General features: G+C 44.0%; 2 protein-coding genes across 14 annotated transcripts in view; one reads left to right on the top strand and one right to left on the bottom strand.

Moving 5' to 3' along the window:
• The window catches only part of LOC148222184 (uncharacterized), an 83,158-nt gene extending 61,897 nt beyond the window's left edge, over positions 1-21,261 (bottom strand). For 4 of the 9 annotated variants that reach the window (XR_015806908.1, XR_015806909.1, XR_015806904.1 and 1 more), the window contains exons 1-2: positions 21,006-21,179; positions 11,875-12,464 (exon numbers count right to left, since the gene is read on the bottom strand). Coding sequence is in view for 1 of the 9 variants with exons in the window: in XM_088173441.1 (XP_088029567.1) it covers positions 11,875-11,934 (60 nt within the window). In the remaining 8 variants the exon portion in view is untranslated. Of the gene's footprint in view, positions 1-10,465; positions 10,748-10,926; positions 12,465-12,953; positions 13,112-13,651; positions 20,499-21,005 lie in introns of those variants that run through there. The other 5 variants (XR_015806905.1, XR_015806910.1, XR_015806907.1 and 2 more) reach the window with 5 other exon arrangements.
• PASD1 (PAS domain containing repressor 1) overlaps positions 1-26,917 on the top strand; it is a 115,160-nt gene that overhangs the window by 37,831 nt on the left and 50,412 nt on the right. For 2 of the 5 annotated variants that reach the window (XM_014881534.2, XM_088173433.1), the window contains exon 1: positions 21,289-21,502. The exons of 2 other annotated variants lie outside the window; for them this stretch is intronic. The gene's annotated coding sequence lies outside the window, so the exon portion shown is untranslated. Of the gene's footprint in view, positions 1-21,288; positions 21,503-21,615; positions 21,682-26,917 lie in introns of those variants that run through there. One more of the 5 variants, XM_088173431.1, reaches the window with a different exon arrangement.

The raw sequence follows: 26,917 nt of genomic DNA, 5'->3' as shown, positions 1-26,917 counted from the left end.
GAGCAGAAGGCAGGACCCACAGGAGTGTCGAGTGTTAGATGGTACTGGAGGCAGTGGTGGATCCAGCAAGCAATGGGAGAAGAGCAGAATGACCAGGAGATGTTGCCAGGATGGCTCTAAAGGGTGTCTGAGCTTTTGTGATGCAGCTGCTTCTGATATACTCTTTCACAGTGACAGCAGGGTTGCAAACAGTAAGGTTTTAGTAAACACACACCCATACATGTAAGAACCACATGTGATTTTGGTCCTGCTCTCTTCACATCATTAACTGGTCTTTCTTCCCATTTTCCACCTCAAATTTTTCAATTTCCCTATGCTTTTAGAGAGTTTTACCTTACATCAGATGATTTTTGCCCCTTTCTTATATAAATTTTACCCTTATCTCCAGTCCTGAAGTATTTATAGCTCAATGGCACACATAACCATTTGGCATACAGTAATTTCTCTTTGAATACTTTCCATATCCCTCCTGTGTGCTCTTCCACCTGCATGTCCTTATCCCAAAGGATGCCTTTATTCCTCCTTTATACTTCTGGTATCTCTATTGTTTTTTTCATGTCTTTCTTCTTGATGGGTAGGGTGTTTTAGCACATCACAGAACTTGAAAAAAAATTTCCCTTCAGACTCTTTCATTGAACCAAATCTTACTCATCTGATATGCACAGAGACTGAAATTCAGTCCTGAGTAAAAAAGCAACCTAGCTGCTGCTGAGAACCTATTTTTGAAGAATTTTTGTGACAAAGGCCTCAGGTTGACCTCCGCACAGGGAGTAACTTTACCCACAAGAGTCCCACTGGCCGCAGAACTGTTGTCACCTTGAGGGTTGTAATTGTACTTCGATTTTCTTGTTGGCCTTTTCTTTCCTATGGTATTTTAGCAGCAAAGCAGAAAAATTAATTAATTTTTTTTTCAACGTTGACAATTTTTTTCTGATGAGAAAGCAAGTATAATGGTGATTCATATTTTGCAGGTTTTTTTTCCTGTTTTTATTTAGCCCTGTAAGGTAATACATAGGGAATAGCTGCCTATGGCAAGCACGTGGGTGTGGGCTGATAGAGAATCATTCATCAAAAGACACAGATGGGAAGGCAGGCTCACAGAATTGAAAGTAGTGACTGTGGGCGAGACTTTAAGAGTCACAGGTAAATAGTCACAGTGCATTAGTGTTCTGGTTTTGCACATATGACATTTAATGAGGTGGGAAGGAGATGCCCATGGAAATAATTTTTTTTAAACAAAGCTGCTGAAAGTTTCCTCTATGTCTGACAAAAACAAATTAGGGATTTATTTTTAGAATTGATAACCTATTAAACCACTGAGAAGGCTGAACATGCCTCTGTGAATAAGCATTTTTAAATGAACAAAGCCCAGGAGAGATCTCTTTCCTTTCTGGTCTGAACCAGGTAACACCGGCCTCGGCCCCTCCACGCAGCCCGGGCTGGGCCTGGCTGGGCCCAGGCCAGGCCGGGAGGGGAGGCCCTTTGGCTGCTGAGATCCTGGCTGCTTCTCCCTCCCCGCAGCATGGCCAGACTGGCCCGAGGTGGCTTGGTAGGAATGCTGCCACTGCTAACATTCCCCAGGAGCAGCTCTGGGTGGCTGGGTGTGCCCTCCATCTTTTCTGTCACTGACTGTGCAGCCTTGGGGAGGGGGGCTAGGCTGGGCTCCCTGTGGAATGGAATGCAGCCAGAGCAACACACCACTGTTTCTGGCTGGGCCTCTGCTAAGATCCTAGTCTCCCCCAGCATGGCTGCTGAAGATTTCTCCATCATAAACAGCTCCTGGAAGCAACCTGGCAGGAATCACCATCAGCAGGCCCAGACAAGATATTAACTCTTTCATTGCCCAGATGAGACTTGCAGAGACTTTGTTCTCTCTTGAGTGAAAGAAAAAGACAGAGATGGGGACTCACACAGAAAACAGCATAGAGACACAGAAGTCAGACAAGAAGGAGGAGTCAGGTCCCACATGAGGGAAGGAGAAGAGTCGTGGACTGAAATTTCTCTTTTAAGCTGTGGAGAAGATAAATCAGATACTCTTGTTTCCCTGTAACTCATAGAAATGCATTTTGAGGTGGATGAAGCATTCACATTGAGGCCATGAGCAAAGGCATTTGTGTTAAAGTAAGCAGATGTTAAAGCAGCTGTGATCCCCTCAGAAATTTGAACAGAGAGGCGAGATGAAGATGCCTGTTGCCCCCCAGAGAAGAAAACATATGTCTGTTTTCAAAAGATGAAGAGAGCCCTTGCTTAAATTGCTAATTTTAAACGTATGTGCCACATAAGTTGACATGGTCCTCAATAACAGTTTTGAGAAAACTGTTACGTGAGGAAGGGACTTTTACATAGTGATCATATTTCTATTCTCCCAGGCAGCTGATCACTGTGGCATTGAGGCCCCAAGAGAATTGTTTCTTGTGGAGACGTCTCCATAGACTGAAGAGAGATACTCCTCTCCCTAAGTAAATTGGAGATTATTTTAGAGATGGTAAACTAACTGTTTCTGCATCTTGTCAGTGTAAAAGAAGAGAGATCTTGATGGAGGAGAAGTGTTCTGAAAGTTTTATTCTAATTCTTATTTTTTTCCTTTTAGTTTCTGTTAATGAAGTTCTTCGTTATACCCTTAAAAGTTTAAGCCTATTTTGCCTTCCTCCTAATCCTATCTCACAGCAAGAAATGAGTAAATCATTCTAGTAAGTGCACCGGAGATTTGGCCAGCGCTAAACCCACCACAATTTGTTAGAAGGACTACAGTCAGGGATATTAAGTGATATTACTTCTGTTCATACAAGCCTTCCTTTAATTTGAGAAGGATGACGAAAGTCTGCAGAGGAACAAGAATGACAAAAGGATTGGAAAATATAATAAGTTGATAAAGTGTCCACAACTTCCACCAGCTGCTCTTGCTAAAGAAAAGGCTTAGACCTGTTTTGACTGCAGTCTGGCAAGTGCTAATATTGCCTACAAGGAACATTTCTGAGTAGGGAGTCCTCCTATTTAGCCTTATAAAGGCATTATAAGAGCATCTGGAAGCTGGAGTTCTCAAATCAATTCAATTTGCACAGATCATTGTGACTCATCAGAGTTCAGATCCTCCCATGCAGGGCAGTTCCAAGTGTAGACAGACTTTTTAATGTGCTAGTGACCAGCTCAAATGTGCTCCAGCCAGGGACACTGGCAGTACCTCCTCGGGTACCTCCAAATAAGGACAACGTAGAGTGGCCAGCAGTCATGAGGCACACAAGTGTATCTAATGCTCTGTCTGTGCTCAAGCACTAGAGAGGTGTTACTGCAGACATTGAATGTGCTGCATCAATGCCTCGAGCCCTGATGAGATGGCCAAGATAGGTTTAGCTTATAAGAGCAATAGTCTCTTTATAAAGAAATACTACAAGAAATGTAACACTCTTTGGCCTTATTTTTCAAAGATAAAGAGTGCCAAGAATGTGTTGAAATTTCCTTAGCATTTCTGAAAATCAAGCCATAATTAATTAACCCCTGCATGCCATTGAGGGTAATTATTTTTTTCCACTTAATTTAAAAGATGAAAAGAGAAACTTTGGACTTTTCAAAACTTTGCAGCAAGTTTGTGGTCAGAACTTGGAAGATCCTGAACTATCACCCCATCACTATTTTTTCCCCTTTCTAATTGAATGAGCCTTTGCCATCACCAACGCAACCTGTTGTAGAGCATAGACCATATAAACTGCAGGACAAACTTCAGGAATACCTCTGACTGCATTCCTATCCAGAGCTAGGATATGCCAGCTAGGAGCACATCCTGCCTTTAATTACACTCAAGAGGTCTTGGTGATTTGGTGTCCTACATCAGTATTAGGAAGCTTGGGCATTGAATTGCTATAAATCAGGAGCTTTGCTGCTCTCACAACAAGCCCAGTGGGAGCCTGACTTTCTCAAAGAGCTTAATTAAAGAGTGCTTATTGTCAGCTCACCCCTGCAGCCCATTAGAGCTCTGGAGAGATTTCTGTTCTCCAACATCATTGTGAAAAGTGGGACAGTCCTTCCTTCTGAGGAAGCTTTGTGTTCATAATCATCTCCTCACATGTCAATACAGTCCTGGCGATCTTATAGTCATATTGCAATTAGTTGGTGATTGGTGTGGACAGGGGATATCTGAATAACTGTTTATGGACATCCTATTGGCCAGACAGTTATTCAACAGAGTCATAATTTTCCTCCTAGCTAGTACTTTCTCTGGCTATATCTCAGTATGCTTGAAAAGACAAAAGTAACGTGTGACATTTCCAAAAAGCAACAATTTTCTTTTTTTGGAAACGTGTACAACCCTGCCCCCTGAAGGAGGCAGCCCCTTGTGACTTACAGAGAGAACCCAAGTTTCCCCGTCATTAAGACCCTTCAAAACATTACTTACTTTTGGCTTGAAATCCATGTCATGGTAGAGTTGCACTGTACTTAAATGAATTATTCACACTGTAACCTCTGCTGCTTGGTAGACCCAGCTTCAGTTTTTTTCTGTGCATAGGACTAGTGTACTTGGGCCCCCATCAGTCTCATCCACCTTCAACAGGCTATTTGTATATGCTTTATTACTGAAAAAACACCTGCTACATCAGCTGTGCAGCTGCACAGTCAGGGGAGCAGGTGGGAAGAGAGGGGTTGTGTTACACCACACATGGTGTAAGGCCTCTTGTGGGTCAGTTGCTTCCTGGGCTTATCCCACCCACTTCCCAAGCTGAAGCCATCAGGCACAGTCATCACCATGTGTGTCCTAGGAGTACTGAGAAAGAGTTTTTAAATTTGATTCAGAATGGACACTTGCCCCCGTTGCACAGGCACAAACAGCCACCTCCCTGCATGCTAGACTTGGGCAGTGTTGAAGCCAGGCAATCCAGGAATTGCACAACTTCCGGCTCTGCTGGCTAACCCACATCCCAAAGGAGCTGAGAGAGCAGATGATTCAGGTTTGTCCATTACTAAGTATTATTTCCCAATGCATTTTTTGAGCCATCCTACCTCTAAATTTAAGCCCAAAGAGGTCAGAGATATTTGAAGGCTTCAAAAGAAATTTTGGACAGCAAAAAATGAGAGAAAAATCTCATGGATCTAGACTTTGTTAGTCGTTCTTAGAACTTTCACATCCTTCATGATTGCAGCTACAAATAGATGTAGTATTAATTAAACCCTGGCCAGCTAAATGTGCCAATAAGATTAAGGAGCAAAGTGTAGGCTCTCATCCTGCCAGTGGCTATTCCCAGTGCAAAACTGACTCTAACAGAGCCATCTGAGAGATGAGAAGCTTTTTTGCAGTGATACCACAAGGAAAAGACTCCTCTGACTTGTGTTCCTTGTTATTACAGTAGTGTTTCAAACTTGCTGAGTTCTTGTGTCCTTCACTCTGTGCTAAGCAATCCCTAAATTGTTTTCATTATATTGTGTCATCGTTGTCTTCCTGCTGTCTGCTTCCCCACTCAGGAAGTGTTTGCAGAATCCTCATGGAGGACAGGAGGTTATCCTAGAAAATAAGTGTCCTTGGGAAGGAAGTTTTACCTGTCAGTAAGTGATATATTGTAATATGTAAAGCTGTCAGCCACTTGCTTATGGCTCATGGCTCCTGTGGTGGTTTGTCCACAGTCCCTCATCCTGCTATTTCATCATGATGTCTTCTGTGCAGATATAGATATGTCCAAACACAAACTCTTCAACTAACTTTTGGCACAGGTAAACCACTGTAAACCCCACCTGCATGCCATGCCTGAAATGCCTGCAAAAACAAGTGACTTTCTGGCATGAAGCAAACCCTTTCCTTCCCTGATACTCCACATAGAGCAGATGCTATGCCACAGGCTTCAGGTGGCAGCTGCAGTGAGCCAGGTTTGGGAACCAGCTGAGGGGATGGAGCAAGGGAAGTGCCACCCCTGGGCAGGGACATCTGCCTGTGGCAGAAACAGGGCCTGAGCAGGGACGTCCAGGGAGGCAGGATTTCCCCATGCAGCATAATAATTTTTCTCAGTGGAACTGGGGAGCAAGTTTGACTCATCAGACACAGGGAGATGGAGACTCCCAGAGCCCTGGCAAAGGGAAAGGAAATACAGCTCCAGTCCTCCTGGTGTGAAAGTGGCCTGGTTTTGCAAAAGAGGTGAGCTCGTGGCTTTGGAGAAGGGATGTTAAGCAGCAGAAGTTCCTGAGCTGGGTCTGGTGAAGTATCCTCTGGGATGGTACCCAGTGACTGAAGGGAGCAGCTTCTGAGCAACGCATGTAATGGGTGACGAAAATATAATTGCCAGCTCATTTGGGCATAATAATATATTTAGATAAAGAGCCAGCCAAACCAAGCCAGCCCATTTTATCAGGCCAAGCCTCACCCTATTCTCTGTTATGAGAGGAAAGGATGTTCACTTGCTTAGTTTTTAAGTGTTCAGTGGTGCTTATTCTGTGCCCAATCCTACAATTCTGATTTGCCATAGCACTGCCTGCTCCATGGCATTTGTGTATTGGGTCCATTAATTTTATTCTGTAATGGAGCAACCAAGTAACTAGAAAATACGTGATCTGTTCTGAATATATGCTATGCTGCCCTGAGAGGTTATGGAGTCTCTTTCTCTGATATTCAAAACCCTCCTGGATGCAACCCTGTGCAAACTGCTCTGGGTCAACCTGCTTTAGCAGGGGAGTTGGACTCTATAATCTCCGAAGGTCCCTTCCTCCCCAGCCATTCCATGATTCTGTGATTTACTCTGTTCTTGTATCCTCTGCGCTTTGTCATTTTCATCAGATGAATTTAGGACTCAGCTTGTGCTTTTGGAGAAGGATAGGGATAGGCTGCTCAAGGCTGCCTACGTTTGACTTCTCAAACTAGGCCAGTTGTATCCCATATTGAAGGATATTGATTAATTTTGATGGTGCCTGAAATATGTTCCTGCATTAGCAATGATCTACATACTATGGAAATTTGTGGTGTAGCAACACCTAGAAGTGTGTTCTTAATAAAAACCCTTCATTTGGCATGGTGGTAACAGCAGGCAGCAATAGTGTGGTACATGGGAAGCTATGTAAGGAGCTGGTGGGCACACACCAATGTCCTGGCAGCACTGATGGCAACACTCTGCATGAGTGTTTCTACTGGTATGAGCCTTGGGGGCCTCTCCCTTCCCTCCTTAGGATGGGTCTTCTAAAATCTCCAGAGATCTTTCTTGTATTTCAATTTTTCCCACATTTGCCTACTTCCTTCAAATGAATCAATCAACCCTCTGAAGTTTTATGTATCATTTTCACTGAAAATTAACACCTGATAATTTTCACTGAAAATTCTACCAGATAACTAACTGAAGAAGTTTTAAACTCCTGGAGTTTAGCGGTTCCTTTCCCCAAAAAGTGTTAACACTGAAAGCTCTGCTTGATTTATTAACCATCAAACCAGAAATTAAGATCTTAAAGTTTGAGTACACAACATGTCACAGTACTTCCTATGAATGCACACTCAAAGCTGTGCCTTCATCCCCACTTTAACCAGATAATCTATGATAGTAGGTAGGATAAAATATTCCTCCTTATTTAGTAAAATAATAATGGCAAGGAAAATGTATTTTGCATTATCACTTCTCAGTCTGAAACACTTCTAGGCTAAATATATTCATCTAAGATATGTGCTTTGGGCATCTGTTTTCAAGTTATATTCTCCCTGCAAGCAGCACAGAAGATGCTGCTCTTTGCCTTCACTGTGTGCAGCATAGGTAGATGTAAGAAGAGAATTCTGCCTGAAGATTTCTGTTGTCTTTTTGTTCAGTCGGTAGATATAGCTCTACTGACTTCCATTTTAAATTGCACATAAAATGCAGTCATATACCTGGCTAAAAACCTTGGTTATACCTTCCAAGCTAATCTTAAAATACAACTCAGGCCCAAAAAATAAAATCCAGTGCTCCAACATGCAGGGGAGCCTAAGAGAGTCTTCACAGCACACAGTTAGCTCTGCCAGAAGAGAATTGATATTCAAAAATGCTTATTTTCCTTTAAAATTTGGCCATTGTATGTTTTATGAGGACACAGAAGCGAAGGTCCCTTCTATCACCATTCTGAGAGGATTTTAAGAAAATGCAATTAAGTTCTCTCCCCCCCAGCCTTCATGAAAGAAGAGACACCTCACCTCTGGGAAGTGTAAGCAATACCAGTCTTGTAGTAAAAAATCCTGCCTGGTTGTTCAGCCTTATATTTGCAAGTGTCAGACTTAGGCAAAGTTCATCTTTACTGGGCCACAGTGCATATTATTCTAAAACACTATCCAAGGCAACTCTTTTCAGCTTTAGAGGTCATGTTGAAATGAACCACCATGACGAGGCTGACTGCCACCCAGGCAGTTTTGTTCTGTGAAAAATTCCATATTTGTTTCTAGCATTTGCATCTAGGCTCTTGTTTGTTAGGTCAAGCAAAATGCTGATTTGCTTGCACTCATCTGAATGAGGAAAGGTCACAATACAGAGACATTAAGTCATAGGATCATTGAATCATGGAATAGTTTGTGTTGGAGAAGACTTTTAAAGGTTATCTCATCCAACCTCCTTGTCCTGAGTAGGGACATCTCCAGCTAGATCAGTTTGCTCAGAGCCCTGTCCAACCTGACCTTGAATGTTCTTGGGGACAGGGCATTCACTACCTCTCTGGGAAACCTGTCAGTGTTTCACTGCCTTTTTTGTAATAAAAATTGTAGTATAAATCAACACTTTTTTAGTTTAAAGCCGTTATGCCTTGTTTCATCACAACAGGCCCTGCTAAAAGGGCTATCCCTTTGTACCTGTGAACAGCAGAAAAGCTACATAAAGGAGGAACTTATTCTTCCAAGGATGACAAATAAGCATTATCTGGGATGCCTAGGCTCTGCCAACCAGCCTCAGGATGAAGAACCTGTCCTGTGGATACCCACATTTCCAGCATCCACTGCACGGGATGCAAATGCTTTTGCATCTTATTTCTGTTTACTGTGCAGTTCTGTTTACTGCCACCACTGTGGGCAGGGGAAGCTGCACATCAAACTCCTGCTTTGGCCTGGGCAGAGGAAAGCTTGCATTGCTCCTGATTAAGGGACAGTTTTTGAAGTCCACTCTCTAGATGACTTGGTATAGGAAAGACCCATGTTCAAAAGAATGGGCTCCACCTTCTGGTCCAGAAAAGCAGCCCAACAAAAAGCAAACAGACCATCTTTCATTCTTCTTATTATTAATTGATGGTCAGAAGCCAGTATACAAAGGTCTCTGGGTCTGGAAAGCTGAACAATAAAAAGCAAGCTATTGTCATAGAGAGCAGAAGTTCTCCCAGCTTCTTCTCTTCCCCAACCTGTTAGCACAACCTTTGACTTATCTGGGTTGGGTCACAGCCAGCTTGCCCTCACTCAAGCCCTGATCCTGGCAAGACAGTAGGTAAGCTGATCAACTGCTCCAGCCAGCTCCAACAGCCAAGGCCTGAAATAGAAACATGCAGCTGAATGCTGGCCATGCACAGGGAGATCTCCAGGTCGTCATGGAGGGAGGAGGAGATGGTCCTCAGAGATCATTTCTCTGCTCCCTGGCCCCTGTATGTTTTGATCAGTGATAGCAAAGCACCTGAGGTTTACATGGACAATGGGTTTTGCGTGTGACTAGCAGGAAATTACAAAATCAGTTGGTTCAGCACCTCAAATTGTAAGTCCTTCTTTTAAAGGAAACCTGTTGAAAAGTTGAGGTTTCCCATCTTCACGAGAAACTGTAACTCTAACCTGTACTAAGTAGGAAGATAAAAAAATCACAATCCAAAGCTGTAGTCTCACAGTTACTAATCTATGATGAAAGCTCCTTTTCAAAAAGGACTGATCTGACTTCTGCGAAATGAAGAAATGCTCTTCTAGCTCTTTGGGGCTGTGATGAAACCCTGAGACATTTGATGAGAAGTGCAGGAGCTGCATGAGATCATGGGCTGCATCTTCCCACCAGGAGGGCAGAAGCTGCAGGCCTAGATGCATCAGGAGAGCTTTTGCTCCAGTCCAGGCACAAGCAGTGAGTTCCAGGCATACACAGGCAGGAAGTAAAAAGTTTGGGCCTAATAATGGCTGAGAAAAACTCCTTGTTTCCTCCTAACATAAAACCCATGTTTTTAATCTCTCTTCTCCTTTGGTCCCATCACTGACACCCCTGAGCTCTCACCACCATCACCAGATGCATTGAGCAGCTACTGCAGTGCCCATGCAGCACCCCACCTGGGAGCATCCAGAGACAGTGGGATAGTGAGACACAGACAGTGTGCTTGCTAAGGGTTTATGAAAGGCACATGCAACAGGAACAGCCCTTCTCACCTTTACAGATGAAAGTGTTATCTGGCCCCTAGAATGAAGTACTGATTTTAGTGAAAAAAATAATTTGGGCTTCTTACTACTTTAAGGATTTCAACCTGTCTGCAGCTTTTTTTGTACTAGTTCTCATACCTCAACCATTCTTAAGAGGCTTCTTCAATCTAATAAGACTTTGTTCACAAGAAGCTACATATTTATATACTGACGAGAAGACAGCCAGAAGAGTTTCTAAGCAGATACAAATGCATGAACAGTTAGGCAGAGACTCTGAGAACAGCTTGTGTAACAGCATGACTGATGGACAGGTAACATTTAGTCAGCCACCTGCCTGGGGAGTTGGGATGGAGAGCACTTCACCCAGCACTTTCTGAGGCATGGAAATCACACAGGCTGCTCCTACCAGGGTTTATGGGTGCCCAAAAGTACTTCTTTCCTCTTTAGTGTAAAGCTGGTCTGTCCAGGGAATACAAGTTGAAGAAAATACATGGAGCTAGTGGGCAGCCATTATGTAAAAGAGCTCTGCATGGCGATGGAAAAAACCCAACCCTTCAATCTGAACAAAAGTTTGAAGTTACTGTTAATTCTTTGCAAAATTTACCACCCACACAAGCAGGAAGAGTTAAAGACACCAATCAGGCAAAACTTTCTTGGCCATCAAGGCCACTATATTCAACCTTAATATCCAGGTGATTTATACGGTCCTGTTACTCATTCAGGGCTGCACATAAGCGGTGCTTCCTAGGATGCCATTAAAGGATATGTACTTTATGTATATATCCTTTAATGTACAAGGATATGTACAATATGTACTGATTCTTGCAGTATGTATTGGAGTCCATACCTTAACAAACAATTTAAAGTAAAATGCAAAAAAAAAAAATTGGAAAGGAAATAATTGACTCCACATGCAAATGAAAATTAATTTAATTACAAATCATAACTTCTGTGCAGCACTACCAAAAGGGAAAACAACTGAGAACTTAACTAAAAGGAGAAAATTGTCAGACTTTCAGTGGATAACCATTTTGATCTGAACAAGAATAATTATGAAAACGGGCAGAAGACTGTTTCACTGATGATAAATCTACAACATGTCCAGCAATATTTGAAGATTCATATTTAATTACTGTGACTACTCAAATTAAACAGTGGAAAAAAGTTGTCAATGCTGGTTTTTAAATTAGGGAAATAGATGCAAAGCCAAAAGAAACATCGTTAACATCAGTAACTCAAAGAGAGAGAGAGTTTTCCTCTAGGCTAAATCTTGTGATAAAGGAGAGATGTCACTTACGCACTTTAGAATGTCTGGCAAGGTTAAGAGGTAAATAGCCAGAATAGTTATCATCTGAGTTGGTAATGGTTTTCTCAGTCACATATTTACTCCAAGCACATTCTTGGTGTTACAGGTTACTCACAACTCTTGATCACAATTTGTTGGTTTTTTTTCTCTCCGGAAATTACTTTAAGGCAAATATTTTTAAAAAGTCCATGCTCCACTAGTGGACCAGGCATGGCAGGGCTTCTGTTCTTAGGATAAAGTAAGTGCAACCTGGCCACCCAAACTGGTGGCCTTTACTCACCCTTTGCCACTGGCTGTGCCTGTTAAGGAGCAGCACGAGGTTTGGTCTGAGGAAGTCCATCTGCCGAAGGGCAGTGCAGGTTTGCAGGGTGCTTGGAGCTGCAGGTTGACCAGGATGAACACAGCAAAGACAGTGTCTGCTTTATTTTAGCATGCAGAGCTCTGATCTCTGATCAGTAGCAGCATGCACAGCTCCTCTATGTGAGTGGGGAAAGATGTTTTCAGAAGCATCTTCTGGAACAAAATGCTACAGGAAGCGCAATCCTTTCTCTGCAGTGGATCCATGCCCAAACTGCCTATGATGTCCAGCAGTCATGCAGCCACTCAGGTGCACCCCAAAACAGGGGTCAAGGAGATCACTGTGGCATGTTGTTCTGTTTGAGCAGAGATACAGATGCACTGGGCTCACTAAAGTTTTCCCAACAGCTGTTCTGCCCTGATGGTGCAGATTTTGGCTGCAGAGTTCATCTCACCTTCTTGCAATGAGAGCCATGTTCCTGTTACTGGCCCAAGTGATGTGAGTGCAAACATGATTCCTGATCCTGCTGTTCTATAGGGATTCGTGATTTTTTTTTTGCCTGAATTGCTCATCTGTAAAATAAACAGAGAAGTTTGTTGTAGAGATTACCTTTGCAAAGTGCTTTCAGATGTATTCCTGAAAGGGGTGTGTAAGAACCATTAAGAATAACATTAGACACAAGGAAATATGCCGCGGTAAAGTGCAGATTAATCACTGTCTCAGAAAAACACACACTGAATTGCTCTCAAGGACACAGAGTTTTGTAGGATGTATGAATGGGAGCGGTTGCTTTGGAAGATGCTCTGTGTGAAGTGGATTATGTGCCACATTCTGCTGCAGTTGTCATGGCAAGTATTCCTATTTCCCTTGGCAACAGAATTATCAACTTTTTATGCAGTAAATAACTGCATGAAAAGCTACATTTAATGACCAGGGGACAAGTTAATTTTCTCTCATCAACTTCAGCCCTCGTATGGAGATGAAACACTCCACTGAAAAGCAAGTGTTTCCTTCAACTTGTGACAGTTTTCCTGTTCATAGTTTCATTATGGTTCACCCACCAGTTGCTGTGCTAGGTATATGGTACTGATGGTGTCTGAATTCGCTGAAGGAGATGATGACAGGGCAGCAAACCCATGAGTGCTGCTTTTGTAGTGCTCTGAGCAAGTGCTGTCTAATGCAGGTCACCTGAAGTGTTGCCACTGGAACGACTGAAGCTCTAGAAGAAACAACGTGCTTTTAAAAATTTATTTTTGGAGTCTCTTGCTTGTGTTTTTCCTCAGCTGAAATGACTTATTCTGCAAATTAGCACCACCACCAGGATTAGGGGCATGCATTAAATGGACAAGGGAAGGATGAAAACTCAGGGAAACTAGATGTCACTGTGAGAGCAATGATGGTCCAAAGAAGGACAGCCTTTTGCTTTATTGAAACAAAGTTTGTTGTAAGCTAGCATTTTCCTAAAAGTGGTGTCCAGTGCTCTGAAAATCCTCAGGGTCTGTTTTGCAGAACTATATTGTTTGCATACTGTGGTGAAATTAAAAAAAACAAAAAACAACCAAACTCCAAAAAAACCCAATAAACCAACAAACAGCCAAAAAAAAAAAAAAAAAAAAACCAACAAAAAAAAAGACCAAAAAAACTGAAAAAAAAACCCCAAAAAACAAAACAAAACAACCCCCCCCCCCAAGAAATTAAAAAACAAACATAAAACCAGACCCCCCCAAAAGAAACCCCAAAACAAATCCACACAAAAAACCTCATCAAGCTCATCTGGCTGCCTGCAAATGTGCTGGGAAGGTCCTGTTTGGCTTGCCAGACAAGATGGATGTTCTCCTGGAATAAGAAGTGAGAGGTGGTTTCTTAATGAGGAGAGAACCAGAAACTGTTTCTAAGACAGTCAGAGATGTAGTGAAGGTTTGGGATCAGGATAAGAAGTGTGGCAGTACATAACTGCTGTCATGATCACCACCATGTCTGGGCCAAGTAAAGAGCCAAGTACAAAGACCAAAAATGCAATCTGTTTTTCACGGGTCTTACTTCTGCAAAACACTTCCTGAGTTTCATGAAAACATGCTCACTAGATAGCTCTCCAATCCCAGTCTCTCATTCACAAGCCCTGACCAAAACTGATATTGATATTGCGATTTAGATGAGGAAATTCCAACTGTCTCATGTACTCATTTTCTACAGACACACAAAAATGCCATCACTTAGAGCTGCATAATGAACCTGATTTCTCCATGTTAGTTAGAGATTTATTTCCTCTTATTAGGGATGACTTTTTGCAACACTGTTTGTAGACAAAATCTGTCACATAATACTAGTTTCCAGTACCATAAGCAATCCACTGATGGTGTTCAGCACCTCTCCCGTGCCCAGAAAAAGCATGAGCTTTTCTGTGAGTAGAGAGTGCAGTAACATACCACACAGTTCTGAGTATTTTTTTGCACATTTCAGTATCATTTTGTGGTAAAACAGTGATAAAATCTCATAGGCTTGCAATTTAGCTTGCTTTTGTTTAGGTCTGAGCAGAGTGGCATAGCCTCAGCAACTCGTGAAGGTTTCAGGCCATCCTGCTCCCTGGGCAAAATCTCTGTTGAATATCAATCCACCTGTTTTATGCATTCAGGAAATTATTTAGAAGGTTTCAGTGTTTTCCTAAAGAAAGGCAGAAGGAAAACAGTGGACATTACCCAAGAACCCTGTTGACTTTGGTGCAGGGATGAAGGACATACATTTTCTTTTCTACGTATCCTAAAAAGAACATTAAGGGAGGTGTTTGGAGAGCCCTGCCCTGGGCCTTGTGCTTTCAGGCTTCTGTCTTTTACAGTGTCTGGGTTGTGTTGTCAGCAGTCCCTCGGACCATGAGGCTGGCACAGCTTTTGCCTAAAAAGCCACTGCTTGACATTTATAATTTGACTGTCAAACTATGCCTTTCCATAGTGATTGTTTGAGGTGAGTGAGTTTGCACTGTATTAGGTACATACACAGATATACACAGATATACTTGTATTGTTTTTTCAGTGTTTGCCAACCAGGGTGTGGTAGAAGTGTCAACCCCACTGTATTCTCCACACAAATGCCCTGCCTTCTGCTGCATCCTTATCCATCTTAAATAGTCTTGATTTTAATGCCTTCTTGTACAGAGCTGGGAAAGGGCCACACAGGTCACTTGGTCATGAAAAGAATTTGCTTTCCTTACAAAGTGAAATCAGCAGTAGCTTCTCTCAGCACCCTATTGCAGGTAGTTCTGCAGAGGAAAGGTTTTCCCACCAGCAAGGCTGCACAGGGGGCAAGTGGGGCTTCTGGAACTGCCTGCAAGTCACAGCCACCCTAATGCCACTTTCTGACCCAATCACCCAGTTTTGGGAGGAGATTAGGATATATCTGGGAGCCCCCTGGCCATAGCCCAGTCCAGGCAGAACAGAGGAGGAGAATGACAGTAGCTGTGAGAAAGATGAGGAGGTATGGACGGAGGCAGCTCCTGTACCAGCACAGCCTTCCCAACAAGTGTGTCCTTTGTTACCCACAGGTACAACCTCGGTGTCTGGTCAGACCCTGGGTTGCAGTAGGAAGTCCAGGTGACAAGGCGAACTTTCCATCTGGTATGTTTGGACAGAAGCTCATTAGGTTTTGTCTTGGAGCACAAGCTGCTGCTCTAATCCAATATGTTGAAAACTATGATATGATAATGTTACCTTTGCATGTGCCCTAAGGCCCAAGAGGCAAAGTGGAAACCTTCAGTGCAAGAGGAATAGTTGACCTGCACTATTCCCAAATGCTGTGTATCGGATCAAGTAACAGAATGGACAAGTACCAGAAAGAAGCTTTAAAGCGTTACCACCTCGTATGAATAAAGCTCAGCATAAGTATTAATAGGAAATATCCATGTTTATCAATGTGGATTTAATGTGCTAAGTAGTAACCACTATGATGTATTAGGAAGGATGCACTTGCAGATAATAGACAGTAATTCTGCACTGACTTGTCTATTCTTCCTCTGTGCTTCATCCAAGGGCAGTACTGCAGCTGCTACTGTTGCCTGGTGCTCCCTCTGCTCCTTTGTCCTTTGCTTACTGAATTCAGGGGGATTTGTGCCTTTAACATAATTATTATTAAGTTTCTATTTTATGTCCCTGTTCAAGAGGCTCCTTGGTAGCTGATTATACTAATCAGAGGTGACTTAACCCATATTTAAATGCAGTAGTCTGAATTTGTCTTCAGCACAGTCTAGAAGATATGAACCAAGCATCAAAGAAAATTAATTCAAAGGTACATCATCCTGTGGGATCAAGATAAAATGTAGTCAAAGAGCTTTAGCTTTAGCTTGTGTGCTCTCATGTAAGGATATGGACAGGAGAAGGCAACCATGCTCTTGTTTGTGCAAGTTTCCCTCTTCCTGTCTTTGAGTTAGGCAGAATAACAGATCACAAGAATACTTCTCAGAGAATATTTTACTGCAGTTAAGACAGAATACTTTTTTTCCTTTATAAAAATAATAATTATTTTTGGAAGTATGATCAACCACATGTAAGGTATTCTTTAATCTTTTTCTGGGCCAAAAATATGACTTGGGCACTTCTCAGATTTTCAAATTAATACATTCATTTATCTGGACAAGGTATTACTCCAGCACAAGGGAGTGGCCCAACACAGGGCCTTAAATATGCACAAAATTTAGGTACTACTGTTGCCTCTATAAGAACCATCTTAAACAATTTTCTAACAAAATAAGGTCCTGGATGATGGAAATGAAAATATTCCTGTTGGTTCTCAAGAGCTTAGGTGGAATTTTGTCCTAAATGGTGATCCATGTATGTTCATAATACTTTTAAGCAGCTGGATAAATATTCAAAGTGGCCCTCAAAGATGCTGGGTAGGACAGTGAGAAGCTCATTTCAGCCCACAGGAATGCAAGATCTTATGCTGGGGGGAAATCCTGTTCATACTGGAGTAAATGTGGTTTTTGTTCTGCTTTTAATGGCATTTCCATTCCTTTTTCTGAACTTAATTGGGAATGGGATTTTACCCATCTCCTCACATGATTCTGGTTCAAACCTGAATTCGAGCTTTGAGCCTTTTTTAATGGGGAAAATTAAGGTGAAACGAAATAAACCCAGAGAATAGATCCATTTCCAGATGGAGAAGGGCTCTGTTACCTTTCCTGAAGCAGACGTGCGCTCTAAGCAAACAGTCTCTGCAGTGCTCCAGGTACTATGGAAGCAGCTGGGACACCTGGCTGCATTGCCCTTATGGAAAGGCAGTATTGTCCCTGGCCAAAGGGCCCTTCCTTCTCCCACTGAAAACACAGGGGATGTTTGAGGTGAGGAGAAGGTCATAATACCATAGAAGGGAAAACACACTATTTCCAGAAACTTTCAGTGAAACTTCAGACTTCACAAAGATAAGGCTAGATAAGGAATTTCAGGGACAGAGTTCACACAGGTAAACTCTCAGGCAGTATATTTTTATGTTGCAAATAAGTGAGACTAAAATATTCAAAAACTTTCACTGTATTCTTTGCATTATATCAAATAATTAGTTATTCATCTCCCAGCTTTGATTTTGTTAAATAACCAATACCCTAATTCAGAGGCAAGAATTTAATCCATAGAAAATTCTGTCCTGGGAGAAGATCAAAGTGAGTCCCGTGGTGTCAAGCACACACCTACAGCACTTGATCCTGAAAAAAAAAATTAGGTGCATGTTGCAATCAGCCTATCCCTTCTTACTGGTTCCCAGGCATTTAATCTAAGTCAGAGCATTTTTGGTGCCAGGATCAAGGACGTGTGGAGATGCCCACACTGGGAGAGCAGGGCTCTGAAAATGTAGCAAGCAAACAGTGAGAACCCCAGCAGGCTGTGATGGCAATGCCTCCTCATTCCTCTGCACCTACCAACGCTTCAGGAAGAGATTGAAAGTCTCTTGGGCTACATAAATATGCACGATAAGTGCATACAGAGAACACAAAGGTGAAATGGTCCTGCTTATCAGGCACAATTAAAATGAATAGAGGATGACTAATAAAGAGGCAGTTTAAAATCTTTACATGACACAGTGTCAAGGCAACAGTGTTGTGCAATAGCACTGACACAATTAACTCTGTGTCCCTGCCTTGGGCAGAGCCGGGAACGGGCTCCCGCGGCCCTCGTCCGCACCTTCCCATGGCGAGCGCTAGCTGGGCTCAGCCGCTCCAGCTCTCCGCTCTTTGCCGCATCCCATAGCCACCGGGGAACCTGCGCAGAAACAGCCACTTCGGACCAAGGCAAGGGTGCTTTTTCCTCTTTGTCATCTCAGTTCCTCTCTTCTCTTTTCATCTCCCTGATCCCAAGCCTCACGTTTACTACTGCGTGAAAAGGGAAAAGCATCCCGTTGAATTTCTGGGCACACTCTGGAGGGAGACAAGGCTGAGGTGCCTCATCCGGGACTGGTTGTTGACTTAGCACTGAACAACGCAAGCATTTCCTGGGTAGGAGTTTTTGCAGTGTGTAATTTAAAAGCTAGTTTGGACAACCCTTCGCTCGGGATGATAGATAGCGAATGGGAGTATGAGCTTCCAAAATACAGGCCAAGGTATCCTTCTAGTTCTTCATTTAATTATGTTGCTCCTTAGTGGTGTCTGTGAGGCTGCAGGATCTCCCAATCCACTGGGCGAGTGCAGCAGGGGCAGGCTGCTGGGTTTTATATATATATATAATGTATATATACATGTATGTACATGTATATAAATATATATATATATATACACACTTCACACACAAAAACACATATAAAAACATACACAAGAATATATATAAGAACACGAAAGATAATTTTTTTTCTCTGATGTTCTTATTTTCTGGCCAAAACCAGCTCTCTCTTGGTTTTATTGCTGCTGGCATGTCTCTGCAATGCAGCACTGTCAAAAACTAACAATATAAACAAATTTGAGGCTATGCCAACTATTGCTGAGCACAGCCAAAGCTGCCCAACGCCACAACTTGCTGAACAATGTGTGAATTTTGCAGTGGCAGATATGTCTGTTTCCCTGTTCTTTCTTAACTTTTTGAAAGATCTTGGAGGAAAGTGTGTTATTCTAAATGAGAGAATTAAAGTAATTGATATGAAAACTCCTTCACCATTGCTGCAGGAGGAGAGGCCCCTGTATTTGCCCAGTCTGCTAGCTCTACCTGCCAGGGACTGCAGGGGAGTTTATTGAAACACTTCAAGTAAAACATGATTTCTGGTCAGCAAATATTGTTTTTTTTATGAAGTAAAGTGGTAATTCTGAACAATCTGCTCTATTTGAAGGCATCAGGGTTGATGCTGTTTCCTGTGCCTGTCAGGTATGTGGGATGGGGGGTGATCATGGAAGTGTCCCAGCAGTGCCAGCACCCCTGGCCAGCTGCTAGCACAACTCAGGGCAGTGGCTGTGGCACTTGTACCTTTAGGGGAAACCTACCACAGCCTCTTCGGGGCCACATCCTGCCTGCCTGTACTTCCCACCCATCCGTCTGTGGGTAGTTAATCTTAAAGTGCCGCAGTCACAGAGTTCGATGTCCTCATCATTCCTCATCTACTTCCCCAAATGTGTATCTGCATGCCCATGTAGGGCGGCAGTGACATCCCATTGGTGATGGTCACTGCTGTGACAGGGCTGCACTGCAGGCTGCAGAGACACACCTTAACCCAAGTGAAAGTGGAGAGAAATGCCGCATTTGATACCTGTTCTTATCTCACCTGAAAGTGAACAGGAAGGGTTTTTATCACATGAATGAGGGAAGGGTTGCTGTGTTTTGCATGACAAGGCCGTGTACCTCAAAAACCCACCCTAAGTGAGAAAAAGAGATTTGCCACTTGTGGCAGGCAGCACAACCAAGCTATTTTCTTTGCCTCCTATAGGAAAGTAAGTAAGAAATATTAACCTCATGCAAAGGTGCCCTTTTACATGTCCTCATCAATAACAGCTGATGTTCCTCAGGGTTATTGCTGTAACAAAGTCACTTCCCTTTCCTCACTGGCATCAGGTCCATATTAAAAACCTCATAGCAAAGTATTTTGTCCACTGTCCCATTTGTGGTTCTGCTTTTGTCCCCCGTACTGTGCTTTGGGGCACAGGCACCTGTGGGGATGGGGCCATGCAGGCTGTTTGCATGGCCTGCCCCTTTTATCCAGCAGAACGAGGGCTGGAAGAGGAACAGGAATTTTAGCTCAGCAAAGAAAGCCAGCGGTGAGGATGCCAGCTGTGGGAAAGGGCTTCTAGCAGTAATGTGCTCCCAGAGGGAGCAGCTCTCCCAGCATTGCATAGGTTAAGGAGCAGCTTTGCAAGAGGACCTGAAGTGGGGCGGGGAAAAAAAAGCACCTTAAAAAATTAACTTGTTGGTAAAGGAGTTTTGGAAGCTGCTTGGAGCAGCCCGGGGCCGGAGTCAGGGACCCAGCGATGTTCTCCCAAGTCGTCCCAACTGCGGCGTCAACGAGTGGCTTCCCGCCGCAGCGCTGGTCCCCACCCAGCAGCGCCTTGAGAAGAGAGGGACTTCAGAACAGGCTTAATGCCCCAGGTGTGGTACCTACTGCTTCCAGATACAAGAGGAGCATAAATCAAACCTGGCGATGGGCAGGACCACATGTCACGACTGAGCAGCGGCCCCAGCCCGACTGTCCGGCGATACCGTGGCCGCGCCAACGGGACCCACTGCTCCTGCCGCCGGCTGCAGCTCCGCGCCCGCAGCTGCGCGCGGCTGTAGTCGCGGGCAGGGGAAAGTCGCGGGCAGGGGAAAGGAGCTGCCCGCTGTCCTTGGAGAGGAGGGTAAATAGTTACAGTGGAGAAAAGGAATTTAAAAAAACCCAAAAAACCTATGAGGAAGGAAGCGGCAAATATTAAATGGGTGACTCATGGTACGGGATGACTAATCCCGTCAGGGCACAGCTCGTGCTGCGCAGAGAAACGGTGCCGAACGCCTGGCACGGAGCGCAGAAGGGCCGCGGGGTCCGTCGGGGCAGCCGGAGCCGGGCCGCACTCCGCGGCGCCCGGCGAGAGCCGCGCACGGAGGGAAGACGTGCCGGTCCCGGCAGGACCCCGCGGCTGGGGCCACCCCGAGGCCGGTACCCGCGGATCGGCGGCGGTGACCTACTTTCCGCCGGTTCCTCTCGGCGCACGACACCTCCGCTTCCCGCGTCACCTGCCCGGCCCTGTCCGGACCCCGCGCCCGCGGAGGCGCGCTGCTCTCCGCGCGCTCCTCCCAGCGCGCTCCTCCCCTGCGCTCCACTCCGCCCCACGCCCGCACTCTGCCCGCGGGTGTCGGCTGCGGGTGCCGGTGGCGGCGGGGCGGGAAAGCAGCGCGCCTGTGCAGTGCCGGGGGGCCGGGCCCAGCCCGGCGCGTTACACAACCAGCCGCCACAGCCGAGTTTCACAAGTCCCGCCGAGGCTGCCCGCAGCCCGCATCCCCCGTGCGCCCACCCCCGCGCCGCGCATTGCCAGCACTGCCCCCTGCTCTGCCCGCGCTCATGCCATGTTACCGCCGAGCAGCGGGACCCCGCCGCGAGCGGTAACCCCTGTCGCCGGCGGGGCACCGCGCCAGGGCTGGGCATGGCACTGAGAGCAGCTCCGGGACGCCCATCTTCCTAGACGGTACGTACGGCCGTGGGGGCCACGAACCCTACTGGGGTGAGGAGTGCGGGAGGGAGGGTCTCCGCACTTGCAGCCCGCGGGGAGCGGGGGCAGCCCCGGAAAAGCCCCTGCTGCAGGGCCAGTACGCGGTACTCGGCGCTCCACCCTACTTTCGACGGACACTGCCTGGACAGTCCCAGGTAAGTTCTGAAAATGAAAACTGATAGCCTCAAGTCTTCTGATTTTTTTCCTTTAAAAATCCGTGTACTGTCAAGACGGGCACAGGACGCAGCGCAGGGTGTCCGGGGGGCTCCGGCTATAGAGGGCGGGTGGGAAGGGGGCACCGGGACCGGGATGCAGGAGTGCGGTGCATCCCAAGGCCGGCCACCAACATCCCCGTCCCTCAGTGCCCACGGACCTCGGCGCATGGAGCTACTCGGGAGTAGCCACGGGATGAGAGCAGCTGAGAGCTGCGGTGATTTGGGATTGACGGAAACCGATTTTCAGGAGACTGAAATGGGTCTGATCGTTCTGTGTTGAAGTTCGTCGTTCAAGGAATGTGTTTGACTGAAAACAATGTGGAGAAAAACCTTCGAAATGAGTCTTGCACCTAAAAATAACATCTAAAATCCAGGTTGAAAAGTCATTCTTCAAACCAGAGTTGTTGTGTCATTTGATTTTACAGAATGTTTACATTATAAGTGGGGAATTACAAAGGCTTTGAAAGTCCCTCACGTTTCAGCCTTAGATTTGTGAATAATAACTCCACGCTTTGGTCCTTAGTGGAACAAATTGTGAAGTGATTGCTCTGGGTAGCTCGCACTGGAAGCACAGGTCGGAGCTGAGCCCTCTGTGATTCATCAGTGAGGTATCACACGCGGTTTGAAGAACTGTAGTCCTTTGTGAAGTGCCACAGTCCCCGAAGGCAAGAGGCAGGCCCCTGCTCTGTGGATTTTGGAGAAGTCCAGCACATCAGTCCCTTTTCGGGGACAAAACTAGCACCCAAGTGCCAGCTACCCCTGATCTCTGAATGAAGTTGTCTCCTTCAGCAGGGGAGTGGCCCCGGAAATAATGTCCCTGAAATCAAAGCTGTTAAAATGCCCTATGCCTTATCTGCCTGAGGAGGGTAGGGTTATTTATTAGCTGAGGTTTATTTTGCTGTGTGCAGTGAAAGCTGTGGTGCTGATTTCACTAGAGGGATGAGATGTTCTGGTGTATACATGAGAAAATCTGAGGAGTCACTTCCTTCATTTTTGAGCAGAATGCGGATGCTCCCCTGTCCTTATTTTGCTGGATCACTGCTGGCTAATCCCTAGCTCTGGAAATGCGAATTTGGCTTAAAGAGACAGCTAGCTCTTAATGGGTTTGATATGTAGGCTTTACAGTCCTCACAGATCTAACGGATGCTCTTTAAAGCAGCAGACACTTTCAGGAGTACGCAGTGTGAAGCCCTGGTACCGAATGTCTGACAATGTGGTGTTTTAGTTGGGTTTTTGTGTAATTTTTATAAACTTCCTAGGCTGCAATCCCTCACCATAGTCATTCAGTTAGAAAAATGTATTTGGATCTTGAATTTTTTAGAAACAGTATTAAAAACAAAACAAAAGGAGATCATTCTCCTCTAATATGCTAATCAGAGTAAGCCAGCTGCACCAGGGACAACCAGAACAACAGCACTTGGGACTCTGCAGCTGATGGAGCCCTGACAAACACAGCAGGCACTAATGAGGACAGGAAGCTCCAGAGAAAGCCAAAAGTTGAAATCTGTGTGGAAGGGAGGTATTTTTATCTCTTGGGCTAAACGTGTACTACCAAATCTTTAGAATTTTTCTGGAAGAGGTAATAGGAAAAATGAAAATGGCTAAGAATGGTTGCTTGCTGCTCACTTATCCTGATCATTCTAAGCTGTGGATTACAGTTACTTGATTTAGAGGTTAATTGGTTTGAAATTTTTTTTATAAACTGCAAACTTCAATAAGGTATGTGATGGTTCCTGAGGTTTAGCCACTGAGACTATATCTGTATTACATTATTTTTCTAATTTAAGACATATGTCAAGTACGCAAAAATAGTTCAAAGATTAAAATTAGCAAATGAGTAGTTCATAATTAAAGTCTCATGATGGAGGAAATGGCATTACGTTGAGGATGCAGATGTCAAATCCAACTTCTGCTAGTTAGTAGTATCAAAATATTGGTAGGATGTCTTTACAGTTTGGAGCCAGGACTTGTTTGTGCACAGAAGTTGCATTGTTTTGTCCTAAATTACTCAACCTCCCAAGACTCACATGTAATGGTACAAAGGTTTTAATGTCAGCATAGATCATTCTTTCAAGACTGGAAAAATAAGCTATGTGCCTTTATCAGAAAACTGAATTCAGGCTTGTACTGGAACAGTTACAGATCCTAGTGAAATAATATGGCTTTAAACAGAACAGTAAAACTTAGAAAAACCAAAACAGTATGAACCACTGTTTTCTGGTATTACTGAAATGATAGACCTCTCTATCACCTCAGTGACAAATCTCTGTCAGGGAAGTCAGGCAGGTACAATAACTGTATTTATTTGTTAGGACCTGGATGACACCCTTCTTCCAAGTGAGTCCTGGCTCAGCTGTTGCCATGTACTGCTGTAGTAGCAGCTCTGTGCCCACCAGTATGGCTCTCATGATGGGCTTACCTGGCTGTAGGTCCACCAGCTCTGTCCCATCCTCAGCCCAGGCTGAGGCCATTCTGGTTTTTGCCTTGTTTCACTGCTACTTTGGTAAGGCCAAAAGTGTATGGCCTATATGCCCCATGGCACAGAAGCTGAAGGAGCAATGTCCCTATGGAAAAGTCCTGCAAGGTGCTATTTATTCTTACTTCAGTCTCACTTAAGTCCATATTTAAGGGAGGCTGAGGTGATGACAGGCTCCAACAAGAGCTCTGTGCACAGCTGGGCTCGCTGGCTGCACATCTGCCTAGACTCAGAATCACCAGATTTAGTCAAACCACAAACGCGTGTGCAATTAACTTTGACTTTGACCTACTTCATATTCCTTATTGTCTTTGGCCTTGTGTACATGGGGAAATTACACCAATTTAGTTTGTCTGTTTTTAAAGTGATTTGATTAACCTAATATGACCTTGTGTAAGGGAATTCTTATTTTGGTTCAAATGAGCTTATTTGGGTTCAACCAAAACCTGCACTTAGTCAATTTACACAGAACTGAAATTAGACATACCAAGCTGGAAGGGGAACTCTAAATAATGACACAGCTTTCTCATGAAAGCAGAACCTTCTGTAGAATCTGGAACAGATTACAGAGTGTAATTACTGACAGATCTGCAGGCAATTGAAATCTATTAATAGCAAACGTTTCAAAAAAACCCAGGGAAAATAGGCAAAACTTAAATATCTTGGTGAGACAAATGAAGAGGTGCCAATAATCCCTGTCCTGGAATGCTGAAAGCAGTGGCACAAGGCTTGCATAGTTTGCAGCAAGGCTCTCCCATGTCTCTTCAGATGCAGAAGAGGGCAAGCATTTGTGTCCTTTACAGGGAGTCCTTAAAGAGTCAGAAAATAAAAAAACAGTGCAGGAAACGTTAGCCCAGTACAGTACCCAGTGTCTCATAATGTATTTTGTAGGAAAGATTAATTAGACATGGAAAAATGAGGAAGCAGGATAAATTACAACAAGATTTTATCAAAAATGGATTGTATTAGACTAACATGTTTTTAGTGTAACATATTATTTAGGTGGGGTAGAATAGGAATGTCATTTATCTAAAGCTAAGCATGTGATACCATGCCCCACAGGATGTTATGACTTAAAATGAAGATGGTGGTTCAAGACAAGAATTGAAAGGTGGAAAAGAACCTTGCCAAAGAAAAGATACGACCATTGCATGCAAATAAAGTTGTCTGAATGGAAAGAGGTATTCAGAGAAAGTCATCAGGATGGAGGGAGATTGGTGGTGTTGCTTGCTTGGGCCAGGCTTGGGCCTGTTGAATGGATCTGCTCTGACCTGTGTGCAGGGTCTGGGTGTGTGCCCAGGTGTGGAATGACAAAAACTTGGGAGGTATTGTCAGTACAGAGGAGGATCAGATTATCACATGAAAGGAATTTAGATTACTTTGTTGATTGGGAGTGATAGACATAAAATGACATTTAATAGTGCTAAGTGCAAAGCCAAGTAAAGTTGTAAGCATAGAGACCAATAACAAGAATTTCCAGTGTGAAATAGGAGCTCATCAGTTGTCCATGACAGAGGGAAGAGATGTGGATGCAGTGGCTGCTCAGAAAATACGTGGGAGCAAGCGCTGAGATACAGCTGGGAAGGGGACCACTGACATCCTTGGATACCAAAGGAAAATAATATGAGAAATTCAGGGAAGTGTGATGACAGTCATTGTACAAATCATCGTATAGGGTTTCAATACAAGAGCTCCACATTGCTTTTGGAGTGGTTTACTGATGTTTTGCATAGTTCCAAACACCCCGTCAAGAAAATATTAAGTTACAGTGGTACGAGGGCTAGAGATGTGGTTACACAAACAGACCATCTGTTGTACAAAGTGAGGTTAAAGAGCATCATTTGCCTAGCTCTAGCCAGGTGAGCCAGTGAAAGGGACAGGCTACATTGCAGTATTTTACTGCAATACTTTATTGCATACACACAATTGCCACTATATAGCAAGACGGCAGAAAAAAATAAGCTAAAAGATAGCATCTGCACTAGGTCAAATTTTCTAAATTGGTCATGAATAAATTTGGGTGGGGAATTAGAAGAAACCTTGTAGCTACCCAAAGACTGAAGTTGCATAAGAGTCTTTCAATTAGGGTAGTTTTGAGATAGATCTTGATAATCTTATGAAAGAGATTATACAATTAAATTAGAGAGTTCTGGGAGATAGGAAATTACATTTGCAGAGTTAGTTCTTTGGTCTGCAGTGTAGTCATATTTTTAATGTATGCTTGAAAGGAGAATGGATCTTGTTTCTTTACACTTTTAACCCCATGTATCAAGTCTTCTCCTGTTTTCTTGGGAGATGAGGCCAGAAATAATTTTCTCTGTTGCTGCAGGTTTGAATCTTTTTTCTCCACATCTGAGTTCCTCTCAATCACTAGACATTGAAAATGTACAGTACAGACTCCATGTACCATTTAGACAGGCACAGTTGCCTGCAGATTTTTTCTAGCATGCTCCCTGGTTCAACCTGTTCATCAGATTTTGAGCCAGACACATTTTTCCTTCAGACTGTGTTGCCAGTAACTGTATTATCTGTATTATATTTCATGGTGTGTTTTCTGGTATCTATTGCTTCTCTTGCTGGTGTAAATGAACTCTGTATAGCTCTGTGGACTTCCAGTGCTGGCAGTGATCTTCACCTGCCCTTTGCTGTGTCACAGAACAGTTTAATCTTACGTGCTTCTTAGATGTGTCATAAGTTTAT

The sequence above is a fragment of the Sturnus vulgaris genome, chromosome 14 (genome assembly GCF_052056855.1).
Source record: "Sturnus vulgaris isolate bStuVul1 chromosome 14, bStuVul1.hap1, whole genome shotgun sequence".
Taxonomy (NCBI): Eukaryota; Metazoa; Chordata; class Aves; order Passeriformes; family Sturnidae; genus Sturnus; species Sturnus vulgaris.
The sequence above is the reverse complement of the archived record's forward strand: the minus strand, read 5'-3'. Positions and strand labels throughout refer to the sequence as shown.